This window comes from Gadus macrocephalus, chromosome 15 (genome assembly GCF_031168955.1).
Source record: "Gadus macrocephalus chromosome 15, ASM3116895v1".
NCBI classification, from domain to species: domain Eukaryota; kingdom Metazoa; phylum Chordata; class Actinopteri; order Gadiformes; family Gadidae; genus Gadus; species Gadus macrocephalus.
In genome coordinates, this window is record NC_082396.1 from 10,269,208 (window position 1) to 10,282,535 (window position 13,328).

The 13,328-nt window shown below is 45.6% G+C and overlaps 1 protein-coding gene across 2 annotated transcripts in view; it reads right to left on the minus strand.

The window, feature by feature from the left end:
* adam12b (ADAM metallopeptidase domain 12b) overlaps positions 1-13,328 on the minus strand; it is a 71,416-nt gene that overhangs the window by 21,717 nt on the left and 36,371 nt on the right. For both annotated transcript variants that reach the window (XM_060072803.1, XM_060072804.1), the window contains exons 6-11: positions 12,093-12,300; positions 10,803-10,868; positions 9,688-9,759; positions 9,056-9,225; positions 8,020-8,104; positions 3,668-3,816 (exon numbers count right to left, since the gene is read on the minus strand). In XM_060072803.1, coding sequence (XP_059928786.1) covers positions 3,668-3,816; positions 8,020-8,104; positions 9,056-9,225; positions 9,688-9,759; positions 10,803-10,868; positions 12,093-12,300 — 750 coding nt within the window. The remainder of the gene's footprint in view (positions 1-3,667; positions 3,817-8,019; positions 8,105-9,055; positions 9,226-9,687; positions 9,760-10,802; positions 10,869-12,092; positions 12,301-13,328) is intronic.

Below are 13,328 nucleotides of genomic sequence, written 5' to 3' on the forward strand. Positions count from 1 at the left end.
CTGCTTTGGAGAGGAATCAAGTCTTGAGTTCATACGTCTGTGACTTGTGGGGACTTCGAATCAGATAAAGTAAATTGGCATCAGCCCAAGGGTGAAATCTGTTATGACGTCTCGGGGCCCGGTTATCTGGCTGGTGTTTACACAGGAAACGTCCAGGCGGTCCATCACGGCCAGCAGGCCGTTATCACAGAGACGCAGACCCAGCTGATACACCTGCTACTTCACACACTGATGTTTGCTTTAGTCTATGTGTGTGTGGAACCAGAGGTGTAGTATTGGTAAAAAAAAAGAGGTGGCCAAACTATGAATTTGTTAATCAAGTTAAGGTGGACCAGAGCATAGTGTATATAATATAATATATTCAGAATATTGTTTATATATGTAGAATGTAGTAGAATGTAGTAGAAAATGTGAAATTAGAAACTGTATTTGGAGTGGGGAGCATGGCTCTCAAAGAAATTGCTGAAGCTTAAAGACTTTAGATCACATCGCTTAGATATTCAAATGTGATTCACATTATAAGAAGCTGAACATTTTGATGGAACATATGTCGATATAAAAACTGGAGGAGCAGCAGCCGTTGGGTGGCCTCTGCTCACTGTTTTTACTCTCTCCTATCTCTGTCTCTCCACTCTCTGTGTCTCCGCCCTGTTTGCATTCTGTCTGTCTCTCCTCTGTTTGTCTTCTTTCTGTTTGTCTCCCCTCTGTCCTCTCTCTCTGTCTCTCCTCTCTCTATCTCCCCTCTCTCTGTCTCTCCTCTCTGTCTCTCTCTCTGTCCCTCCTCCCCCTGTTTGTCCCCTCTCTGTTCCTTCTCTTCTTGTTCCTCCTCTCTCTGTTCCTCCTCTCTCTGCGACTCCTCTCTGTCCGCTCTCTCTCTGTCTCTCCTCTCTCTGTCCCTCCTCTCTGTTCCTCCTCTCTCTGCGACTCCTCTCTGTCCGCTCTCTCTCTGTCTCTCCTCTCTCTGTCCCTCCTCTCTGTCCGCTCTCTCTGTCTCTCTTCTCTTCTGTCCCTCATCGCTGTCCCTCCTCACTCTGTCTCTCCTCTATCTCTCCTCTCTTGTTTCCTCCTCTCTGTCTCTCCTCCCTCTGTTTGTCCCCTTTCTGTTCCTTCTCTTCCTGTCCCTCCTCACTCTGTCTCTCCTCTATCTCTCCTCTCTTGTTTCCTCCTCTCTGTCTCTCCTCCCTGTTTGTCCCCTTTCTGTTCCTTCTCTTCCTGTCCCTCCTCACTCTGTCTCTCCTCTATCTCTCCTCTCTTGTTTCCTCCTCTCTGTCTCTCCTCCCTGTTTGTCCCCTTTCTGTTCCTTCTCTTCCTGTTCCTCCTCACTCTGTCTCTCCTCTATCTCTCCTCTCTTGTTTCCTCCTCTCTGTCTCTCCTCCCTCTGTTTGTCCCCTTTCTGTTCCTTCTCTTCCTGTCCCTCCTCACTCTGTCTCTCCTCTATCTCTCCTCTCTTGATTCCTCCTCTCTGTCTCTCCTCCCTCTGTTTGTCCCCTTTCTGTTCCTTCTCTTCCTGTTCCTCCTCACTCTGTTCCTTCTCTTCCTGTTCCTCCTCACTCTGTTCCTTCTCATCCTGCTCGTCCTTACTCAGATCCCCCTCTCTCGGTTCCTCCTTTCCCTGTGTTCTCTGTGCTTCCTGCATCACTACCTGCCTTAAATAAGGTCTTCAGCACACCGTTTCTTGCTAAGTATAACTTTATTAGCATTTGAAAGTAAGTAGCAAATCAGAGTGATTCTAATTTTACTTGTATAGTTCATTTGCGCTCTCTTTGAGGTTTAGATATTTTGCTGGTATCAGCAGGAGATAGCTTTATTTTTTTACGTTTTAGAAGTCGCCGTATGGCCGTTTAATAGGAATCCCGACACGCTAGTCAGCCTTTGACAGCTAGAGCAGACTAGCAAGAGCAAGCCCCATTCTATGAGCCCGGCTGCCGCAATAGAGGATGTGATTGGTCACAGATACCGTGTCACAGAAATCGAAGATACTCATAATGCAGCCAATTTCGAATATACTATGGCTTGGGCTGGTACATTTGGAACTCTTCACTCGAGCAAATTGGAAAGTTACATAAACTCTATTTCGAGGTGAGTTAGTGCTATTTCGAGGCGTGTTTAAGTGTGTTTAGCCTTGACAGCGCCGTTTACGTGCCTCCACTACAGCCCTGTATGTGCGTGTGTGTGTGTATGCATGTATGTGTTTGAAATATTGGCCATCAGCTCTGGCCAATATATGCTTTTGTGTGTGGTGTTACATGTGTCTGAGGGCGATGCATGTGTTGGCATTCATGTGAATGTATGTGTGTGTGTTGGTGTTTTCCTTTTTTGTTTGTGTGCGAGTGTTTGTTTATGCATGTGTCTATTTGCGCATGTACGTCGACTGTCCTGCCACCCCTGGAAATCAGGAAGAGGCCGCCCTGAAGCATACACATCTTGAATACACAGCAGCACTGCTAAGCCCTACTCAGCAGCTCAGACAGCTCAATCACCCACAAGGCAGGCGCAACTGCTAATTTTGTCTGGAAAGTAGCTGCCGCAGTGATTTCATCTGCAGCTGACCATGTCATGGTGTTTAACGGCTGCAACACAGAAGTGCTGTAAGTAAGCGGGCCTTTTCCCATTGTGCTCCTGTGTCCTTGAGCCGCGCATGGATTCAAAGCGCTTTCGACGGACGGCGAGAGGGGAGCGTTTCATTCATCTGAGTCTGCTGAGCCGTGGCAGTTTAGTATTCAACATCAACAGTGTGGGGTGGAAATGGTGCAAAGACAATCAGGAAACACAATCTCTTTACTAAGTATTTGGACAATTACAGCACTGATGTTGCCAGTACAATAGCACCGAAACCAATAGAGTTATATACGATGTGCAGTTAAAGACAGACAAATTACATAGACACAAAGAGCTACATATATATTTATATATACATAAATGATAAGTGAATTGTGTCATCTTTAATTAATCCATTATATATTAACTGTATAAGCTGTTTTCATTAACCATTTGTCCATTGTGGATGCATTCTGTGAAGTCTGTTGATGCTGTGATGCTTGAGAATGACCGTTGCATCATGCACCCTATGCTGCTCTATAATGAAGACACCTTTCAAGAAGTTGGGGAAGCATGGCCATGCCTTCATAAAACTTGTACTCAATGCTGGTCAAGTGTAGCATGGAAACCGGACAATTTGGCCTCGCTCCCATACAAATCTTTTTCTGCCAGGCACGAAGCAGACCGACCAACCACAAACGCTTATCCAACACGAGGGTAAAACACCAGGACAAATAGCAGTGGCAATTCAACAACAACAGAGATGGCTGCCGCTGATGGACAACGGTCTGTCGATTCTGGATTACGGGACAGTATTAAACGAAGTGGACAGTATATTTTCACTTAGAGAAGAAAATACGCTTTTGTTGAGAAGAAAGATGTCATTTTTTCTTCGCCCTGTGCTGCGTCACCCGATTCGTGACTATGATTGGTTGTAGGCCTATCCATGTGCGTCCAGAGGCATTATGGTCTGTGCCAGTTATTGACACCCTTTGGAATTCGAAAATGAACTGAGAGGTTCCGGAATTGCAGTTTGAAGGTATCAGGCTAGGTCTAGTGTGTCACACTGAAGCTTTCCTCAACAGTAGTTCTGTATCGGTGGTCATGATGCTGGAAGGGTCCAACTCACCCTGTAGAGGGGGTCATGATGCAGCCTCCCCGGTCCACGGTCATCCTGCAGCCACACCCCCGCTCTGGCGTGTCGTGGTTCATCCCAAAGTTGTGACCCAGCTCGTGGGCCAGGGTCACGGCGGCACCCAGAGGGTTCTCTGAGTGGTCCTGGGAGAACCCGGAACACGTAGATACTTCATTATCATGTTAGAGGTTATCTGGTTCAACTTGTGTTACTTACACTAATGGAGCTGTTGTTTATGTTGAAATATATGAGGATAAAATTAAAATAAATTATCCATTAACTAAGCAAGTGTCAGTAACGATCAGTCAAGTCTGTTTTTAAATCTATTTGGAATTTGGAGAAAAATGCGTGGAAATCTGCAGTGAAAAGGCACTTTGAGACACAATCATATGATGACGTTACCCTTAACTCAGTCATCCACTCATTTGGACTTTAGATTTGACAGGTAATCTTAAAAAAGGAAAAACTATTAACCAACGATCAAACTCAGAACAGGCTCCTGCCTCAAACCCTGTATCAAGAGCCTTCTTTCCCTGCTCCTATCCACTGTCCTCCTGCTTCCCATTCCCCCTCACACTCTGGGTGTGAGACATGAACCCATTCAACCCCAAATGCCACCCAAACCCCCCTGTGAAGGCCCCAGGTGTTGGGGGGGCCGTTGAGAGACAGCCTAGAACTGAACAGCTGAAGGACTCTGGGCACAACTTGCTGTGTGTCTGGTGGAAGCAGTGCTAAACGACATCCTCAGATGGACTGACTCCCGGAGAAGAAGTTTAGGATTTAAAGATCTTTTAAGAGACGAGAGAGAGAGAGAGAGAGAGAGAGAGAGAGAGAGAGAGAGAGAGAGAGAGAGAGAGAGAGAGAGAGAGAGAGAGAGAGAGAGAGAGAGAGAGAGAGAGAGAGAGAGAGAGGGGAGCAAGAAATAAGATGGCTGTGAGGAAAGGCAGCCTGCCACCAGAATTGCAGAGAGAGACGAGAGAGTAGCGACGTAGACGGCAAGGGATCGGGGGAGGGTGGGTGAAGGGGGGAGCAGGAGATGGAGACAGGAAGTGTAGCGTTTCGGAGGGGGAATGACAGGTCTGTGATGGCTCTGGTTGGGTGTAGCGTGGATGTAGCAGTGTGCTGTGTCACATACACCACAGAGCTCAACCACCTATGCAGTGCACACACACCCACACACACACACACACAAGCACAGAGATCGACGCATGAACACGCATACAGAAACTGTACACACACCCACACATACACAGACAAGTAGACGAAAAAACACTTGCACACAAACACATGCAAAAGTCAACAAAGAACCTGCACGTACACACGCCTACGCACACGAAAACACACAAACACACACACAGATTTCCACTGCATAAAAAGTATGATTGGCAGAGGCGTGCTTGTAATACTACTCATGAGCAACTCTAGCCCGACCGAACACCCTTCTCTAGAAAGTAAACCATGCAAGAGTAGAATCATGTTTGATCTTCCCTCACATTAAATCCCTGCTTCTCCTCTTATCCCCTCTACACCTATTATCTCTTCTCCTCATCTCCTTTCACCTAATATCCTCTCTTCTCTCCGCCTATCATCTCTTCTATAGTCTCTGCCACGTCTCCTCTCTCCTAGACTCCTCTCTGCTCCTCTCCCCTTTTCTTCTCCTCTGCTCTCTTTCCCTCTCCTCCTCTCCTCCTCCTCCTCCTTCCCTGTCTCCTCCTCTCCTCTCCTCTCCTCTTCTCCTATCCGCTCCTCTCTCCTCCTTGTCTTTTCTAGCCGGTGGTCAGCGCTGCCTCCGCTCGGAGTGGGGGGCTGGGGGAGGGAACATCATGTGTTGTTCCCTCGACGGTGAAGGTCACGTTTCAAGGTCAACAGAGATCAGAGACGCCTTCTCTCCCCTGACTAAAGAGTAATATCTGGGGAGCCAAGACACCACCTCTCGCTGGGAAAAATGGGAATAATTCAGCTCCTCCAGTTGTTATAGTTGTGTGTTTGTGTCTACTCGCTTTTTTCTGTATTTTGACTCGGTGTGTGTCCTTTGTTTGGCATCTTGACTATGTGTGTTTGTTTCTGGGCTTTATTCTGTATCGTGACTGTTTGTGTTTGTCCTTTGTTTTGCATCTTGACTGTGTGTGTGTGTGTGTGTGTGTGTGTGTGTTTGTGTGCTTTATTCTGTATCTTGACTTTGTGTGTGTCCTTGTTTTGCATCCTGACAGTGTGTATGTGTGTGTGTGTGTGTGTGTGTGAGTGTTTGAGTGCACTATCTTTTGTCTTTTGTTTTGCATCTTCACTGTGTTGGTCTGTGTTTGTTATTTTGTATCTTTACTGTGTTTGATGGGTTTGCGTGTGTCCATGCATTATTTTGTATATTGCTGTGTGAGAGTGCACCAGCTTTATTGTGTTTCTTGACTGTGTGTATGTGTGTGTGTCTTTGTATTCTGGCTGTGTGTGTTTGTGTGTGTCCATGCTTTCTTATGTATCTTGATTGTGTGTGTGTGTGTGTGTGTGTGTGTGTGTGTGTGTGTGTGTGTGTGTGTGTGTGTGTGTGTGTGTGTGTGTGTGTGTGTGTGTGTGTGTGTGTGTCTGTGTTGGACTCTGGGCTTTATTCTATATATTGACTGTGTTTGTCTGTACGTGTGTGTGTGTGTGTGTGTGTGTGTTTGTGTGTGCGTCTGTCGGTCTTCTGTCTGTCTGTGTATGACTTGTTTCAAACCGCAATCACATAAAAACCCGATAGGGTTGTTATGGAGACAATAAAAAAAGAAAATCCAATAAAACATTTTTGGCAGGAAATAACTGCCAATTTAAAAGTGTTCTACGATATTTCTGTCTGCGTTGACAGATAATATTCACTCTCTCGCCAAACACATTGAAACATGCTGACACGGCGGAGGCCGTTATAAACCGACTACATCTGAGCCAACTTCACGAGACCTTTTAGGTGAAGTCGTTGATAGTGTTTGCTCGTGAGTGAGCACTGGATTTGTCTGATTCAGGGGGGGGGGGGGCTTGGAGCTTTGATCTCCCTCCAAGACGTCTCTCCAACCACCTGCCAGTAGCCGGCAGCCCCCACATCTGGGGATAAGCCCGGGCCATAACCCCGGCCCGCAGACAAACATATCTGTCAGAGGGTCGGAATCCAGAGCAGTCTCTGTCGGACTAACAGCTGCCCGCCCGATTGGCATGAAGTCAAGTGACCCAGGATGGACTCAGATCCAGAACTCGGTTTGTTATTTGGTCCTCGGCTTTTGCGTGTTGTGCGTCAGTATTGTGTTGGAGTGTTGTGGTTCAACAGGGTTAGGGAGATTGTCCTTTTATTCACATGTGGTGTTGTAGAGGCCTAATGTGGTGCAATTTATCATACCAATAAAAATGTAAATGTGGAATGGTTTAAAACATTGTGTACGCTAATTTAACCAGGGTCAAGGACAGCCAGCCTCTATGTCCAGGACATACACATTTACACACACATGTGTAGATGTGTGGTGAAGATATGTGTGTGTGTGTGTGTATGTATGTGCATGCTTGTAAATGTGTTTGGGTGTGTGTGTGTTTGTGTGTGTGTGTGCGTGCGTGTATGTCAGGGATGGGTGAACGTGTGTGTGATATGATTTGTGTGTGACATGATGGAGTGTGGGTGAATATGCACCATCCTATACCTAAATGTATACAGTACAATACATACATACAATACATTGTGAAGATACACGCCTGCAGCATTGCAAATCAAGGCGTTAATCTCTTTGATGTGTCATTTTAATACCTCCAAGGCCCCTTAAAAACATGCCTATGCATCCAACACTAGAGCACAACTTCTCTCCTTGTATAAGTCAACCCTTCAACAGAGAGCACTGGGATCCCTGTTCTCCTTCTCAAGGTTCTCCTTCTTGAGCCCAGAGCAGCGGGAGTACGAGTTTCAGTTCATGTTTAGTGCAGAAGATAGAGTCCTATTGTTTTATAGGATCAAAGCCCATTCAGCATGATTGTAGCAGGGCTGTATTTTTCTGATGGCTTTGTATAATAGGCCTCAGCTCTTGTTTTTAGACATGGAACATCAAAAACATGATTTTGCATCTGTTCCTGAGCTCCACGTTTGTACATTTTTCAGTTGGTCCTCTCGGCTGTTTCCGTTGCCTCCGTGTCTTTTCTAGATTGTTATTATACGTCATCCAGCACATCTGCCTGCAGCCTGCCCGCTCACATACGTCCTCCCTCCTGAGCATCTCATTACAGAACAGACGGTTTTTACTGCCTTTCTTATGTTGGGTTACGACCACATTAGGTCGAGGGAAGAGGAGGCGGCTGTGGAGTAAATGAAAAGGCCTACGGATGGCTGGTTCAGGGGAACTCACCATGACGACGCCACCCGATTGGTCCACTGTGCACATGCTCATTATAGGTGCCATTCCAATCGTTGTACCCTGGAAGTAGACGCCACTAGAAAACAGAGGACAGACATCAAAATGCGACCAGATTCTGAACAGTATACGACTATAAATTAAACACTGATATTTTTTCTTTACAGCTATATTCCTCCCATACCCAAGTGCATATTATGTATATTATTTATCTTTTCAATTATTTTTAATATACGTCTTGTTCTTATCTTTATTGCTCCTGGTCTCTGAGACTAACCAAACATACTTTTGTTGTATGCCTATGATGACTTTGTCTTATCTTTATCTGACTTTAAACACTGGTCTTCACACTTAGGCTTTGGACCATAAAGCCTGCCTTATGGTCGGGGTGACGTGTCGTTCATGATGGAAAGTCAACGCACGGCCGTGGCATTTAAAGCGGCCGTCAAGCCGTAACATCGGTGTGGACGTGCAGATCGATCACCCTCTGTGCCCAGCTTAAAAATTGTCAGGGGAACGTGACAAATCGGCATAGGAACCATGACATGCGCCGTAATAACATCATTTTTGCTTCTCCTTGGCTTGCGTAGTTCACCTATGACGCCTATAAATGAAGTCTACCCGGGCTGCGGGACAATTTGCATTTTAATTTGTTATTTCATTCTAAAATATATATGCAGGCCTACATGCCTTAGCTGTGTCTTCAATAATTGGCATATTTGAAGATTGAAAGGGGGCTTACTGTATTGAAGAGTCATCATATATCTGTGCATGTTATTATCTAGTTATCTGACTGGCATACTTAATGCACGCAGCGCAAGCCAAACTTATAGGCAATGCAAGATTGATTCGTTGATTAAGATTCCGAACGATTTACAAAGATAAATTACATTTCCCTAGCCCCGGTAATGTTTTGGTGGGCCCTTGGGCCAGGAGTCCCTCCACAGGCACACCATCGCATGTGAAGGCCTGATGTTATGTCTGGAAAAAGGACCAAATTGGCAGTTGTGATTCTGTGTGTTCTTCTCACCTGATGAGCTGGGCGTTGTCGTGAGGTTTCTGGGGGAGGAGCTTGGCTTTCCTCCAGTCCAGGAACTCGTGGAGCGTGGAGAAGGGATCCTGAGACACGGGACACTTATCGGCGTCGCTCCACACCTCCAGGCCCACCAGGGCCACCCGGATGTTCAGGGGCCTGTAGAACTACAGGGGGACTTTAGATTAGATCTGAAAACGTCCTTGTCAGAAGTGACAATTTTTTGACACTGCTGCTAATAGGGTGTGCACTATAATGTTTTGAATAGGTTGTGATTCATAGGGATAAAATACATAAACGCATGCAACAATTTATCAGGGATCGTACCCAGTACATTTTGGCAGGGAGCACAACCTCATAGCCGCTACACTACCCTGATATTTTGTTATCTGACAATTTATTTTTTTCTTCATACGTTTTTCGGTCAGAAAGCGATGTGTGCTTTCTCTCCACCCAGAGATAATAATATTGCATTTTCCATGCCGGCGATGTATTCAATTTCATCACATTCGTAAAGAACCTTCTGCAATACATCACATAGAGCCCTTACATATCTCCTGAAAGGTATGTCTCCTCTAGAAAAATAAAAAGATACATTTCTTCTGTGTCGCGGGGAGGGCGACTCTTACCTTGTCCACATAATTTGCTATCTCCGCCAGTCTCTGCTTCACTCTCTCCACATCCTTCCCCTGTTTCTGGAACTGTGCACAGAACATTGTGTTAGCCGTAGTGAACAAGAACAAAGAAAGATCCATACTTTCTCAAACTCGACCAGACATTTCAGCTGTTTTTCTTTCATTCTCAGTGCCTAAACCTCATTAGGGACAGAGATAGAAAAGTATATAAGATTTGAAGAAATGTGAAGAATTCCACATTGGAAACAGATTATAAGACATTACTGAAACGTGGGGAGGAGCGGGGTGGCAGAGACTGTTCTGTTGTCGTAGAGGCAGACTGTTTGGACCTGGATGTACGGGGCTCTGCTCGGAGATTGGGTGTGAAATCCGAAAGGACCAGAGTAAACAGCCGAGATGAGAACAAAGAAGAGCTTAATGTTTCCACCCAAGACAAACGGGGTACAAACCCATTTTGAGTCCAAATACACTTTACTGCACGACAAAATACAGAAAAGAAAAAAAAAAGGTTCCACGGTTCCATTAAAGGATCCAAAAGCAAACAGGAGCGCATGATGCTGAAAGCAATTTCTAAAACCTGTGTGTTGAGTTTCACATCTCAAACTGTCTTTCTGTGGATCTACAAGGTGCGTCCACCTGTGGCTGGGGGGGGGGGGGGGGGGTGAGGAACTTACAGCCACACCTGACTGACTGACCATTCTACAGCTCCTCTCGTTCCAAACAGCGGTTCAAGCAGTTCAGCGTTCACTGCTGGCCTCAGCTGAGCGTAGCGGAGAGGAAATCCTCCGGCGTGCCCAGGTCTGCTTACAGAAGAACTGGGTTGTATCCTCCCGGCCTTTTCCTGTTTCCTGTCCGCCCCCCCCCCCCCCCCCCCCTGCCCCCAACACACCCACTCCAACCCCCCCATCCACTGGGGGAATTACTCACCGCTTCCTGTCTGAAGAACTGGGCTGCTGCCACTAGACCATGTTGCACACTGACCTAATTCTGCAACGGGGCCACTGGGACCTGTGTCACTGGTGGTACTGGTAACCCCACCCCTCCTTTAAAGAGCTGCTCGTTAGGGCGGCCCGGCGGTGGTGGTGGTTGGGTACACTTGTTATTTTTACCTCTCGGTTGTCCGCAACGATGACCAGCTCCACGTATTTGGTGGTTTTCTGGGCATGTCTCTTGTGCTGCGTTTGAGAGAGAGAGAGAGAGAGAGAGAGAGAGAGAGAGAGAGAGAGAGAGAGAGAGAGAGAGAGAGAGAGAGAGAGAGAGAGAGAGAGAGAGAGAGAGAGATGGAGAGAGAGGGATTCAATTAGAAGAGGAGGCGGTTTCAGGAGGAAAACACATAACCGGTGTCAAGGGCAACGTGTTTTCAAAAAGTGTTCAAAATGTGTGACCACAAAAAGCTTTCACTGATTTAGCGGTCTCCTTTGGCCCACACGTTGGCACAATGTTGGAATATAACAGCTTCCCCTGACCCATTTTAAAAACTTCATTATAAATCCTATTACGCCTGTAATACATAAATCTGTTCCAGCGAAAAAGAGGCTAAGCTACCATGAATTCATTTTTTTCAAAAGCATATTGCAACAATTTATCCAAGAACATGTTTGGAATCTGCAATTACTCACATGCCTCGTTGGTATGCAGATTATATAGCAGAAAGAAACATTCTATATTCTAAGTTCTCAACAGTAAATGCATGTTGATATCCTGATTGCATTGGTAGAATTTATTCAAGTTTAGACAAAGCGTGGACATCGTTGGCAATGTGACCTGTCCTTTTGACCAATCACACGGAACAAGGGCAGTGGGATTACACACTGTTGGCAGATCCATGTGCCAACAGTGTAGTCTGATGGCAGATGGACCGCAACACGCCACAAACACGTAGCACATGGCATGAGCACTGTGGGCCAAAGGCCACCGCAGGAGGGTTCGAACGATGGCCTCTGAGCCCACAATGTAAAGCCCACGGTGTGGTGCAGAGACCTGGGGCTTTAACACAAAGATCTCGTATCATATTGACCTGGTTGATAGCTCATTTCAACTCATTTATTTTCCACCAAATTAACATTTGATTGATATCGCAATATAAAAGAATCAATCAATTACCGGAAACAATGTATACAATAAAAGATTTACCTCACAATTAGTGATGTACTAGTGGATGGAATGATAGATTGACACATCAGTCCACTCACCCAGTCGACTGTAACAACTGATGGGCTAATCTATCCATCATACACATGGTCGGAAACTCCCACTTGTGATATCACTATTGGATACATTCTTTAATGGCTTGGAATGGCAAATCAAATTCACCCCGGGACAGTAAAATACCTTTCCCTTTAATGATTTGTTCTTGTATCATTTAGAAAACACAACAAATAAATCAGAAGAACACTCACCCGTGTGCTGAACGAATGAAAGGGGTTTCCCATGCCGTCTTGAGGTGCGGGAGATGACACGTTGAACCCATGTCCGCAGGTGCCGGGCGTGAGATCGAGGTCCTCCAGGCGATAGAGGAGGTGGGTGTTGTTGTCTGCGTAGCCACCGCTGAGGGGCCTGGGAGTGGGCTCAATGACAAGGGTCTTGTTCTCAAGGGCGATGAATCCCCTGCCGAGGAAATCACAGGGATTGGTGAACAAAACACTTGAATGGTCGCTCCATTCTCAGACGAGATGTCTAGACTCTTAAGGAAACCGAGGTCGAAGTTGCACGGATTTTTTCTGTTCGCCATTTAGCGGATACTTTTATCCAGTGAATGGTAGGGCATCCTACTCAAGGTTGCCTACAGGTTAGGCTTGGGAAAATGGGGATCAAACCCAGAACCTTTGGCTGGTAGGTGAACAGTAAATGTCACTGAAAGAAGAAGAGAACTAAAGGATCTTAAAGCTTTGGCAGCTAGTTTCTTTGCATCTATTTTGTATAATTTGCCAAAATATTATATCAGAATGATATGGTCTTATGAGCCCTGAATGTTCATCTAATGTCTGGTCCTTACCAATTATAATGGGGATTTACGATAAACATTCTAATGTCTCTTGATGTTAACAGTACACATTTACATTTGAATAAATAAAATGCACATGCTGTTTGGGGGTAATTGAGCAGAAGATGCAGATTATAATTTCTATGTATACTTTTTTCCTGATGTCTAAAACTCGGGCACTTTGCGGGTGGCTATTAGGAAAAAGAAACCCAGACAGAAATAAGTGCTAAACGGCACTCGTATAGTGATAAATAACGATTTGTGACGAATGCCGACCAATAAACGGACCCTCCTAGCATCTAATTTACATTGAACCGAGGGGGCTAACGACTTAAAGGCCATACTTGTGTACACACACACACACACACACACACACACAGGGCCAGGACCATGGGCAATTAACACCACACTAAGAGATGTTGCTGGTTGTTTGTGTGCATACATCACAACAGGGTCCGAAATTATCTGAAATGAGCGGGGGCTCAGGGCATTTTGATGCTAATAAAAATAGAATTGCCCCCTGAAATTGGGATGACGTGGGCTTTCAAAGCCCACATTAAAGAAGTAATAAACTTCTGCATTTAACGCTGTGTTTGCAAAGCGGTCTATGAAGATTGGTCTGTTAGGCAACATAGGAAAAAATTTACTATTT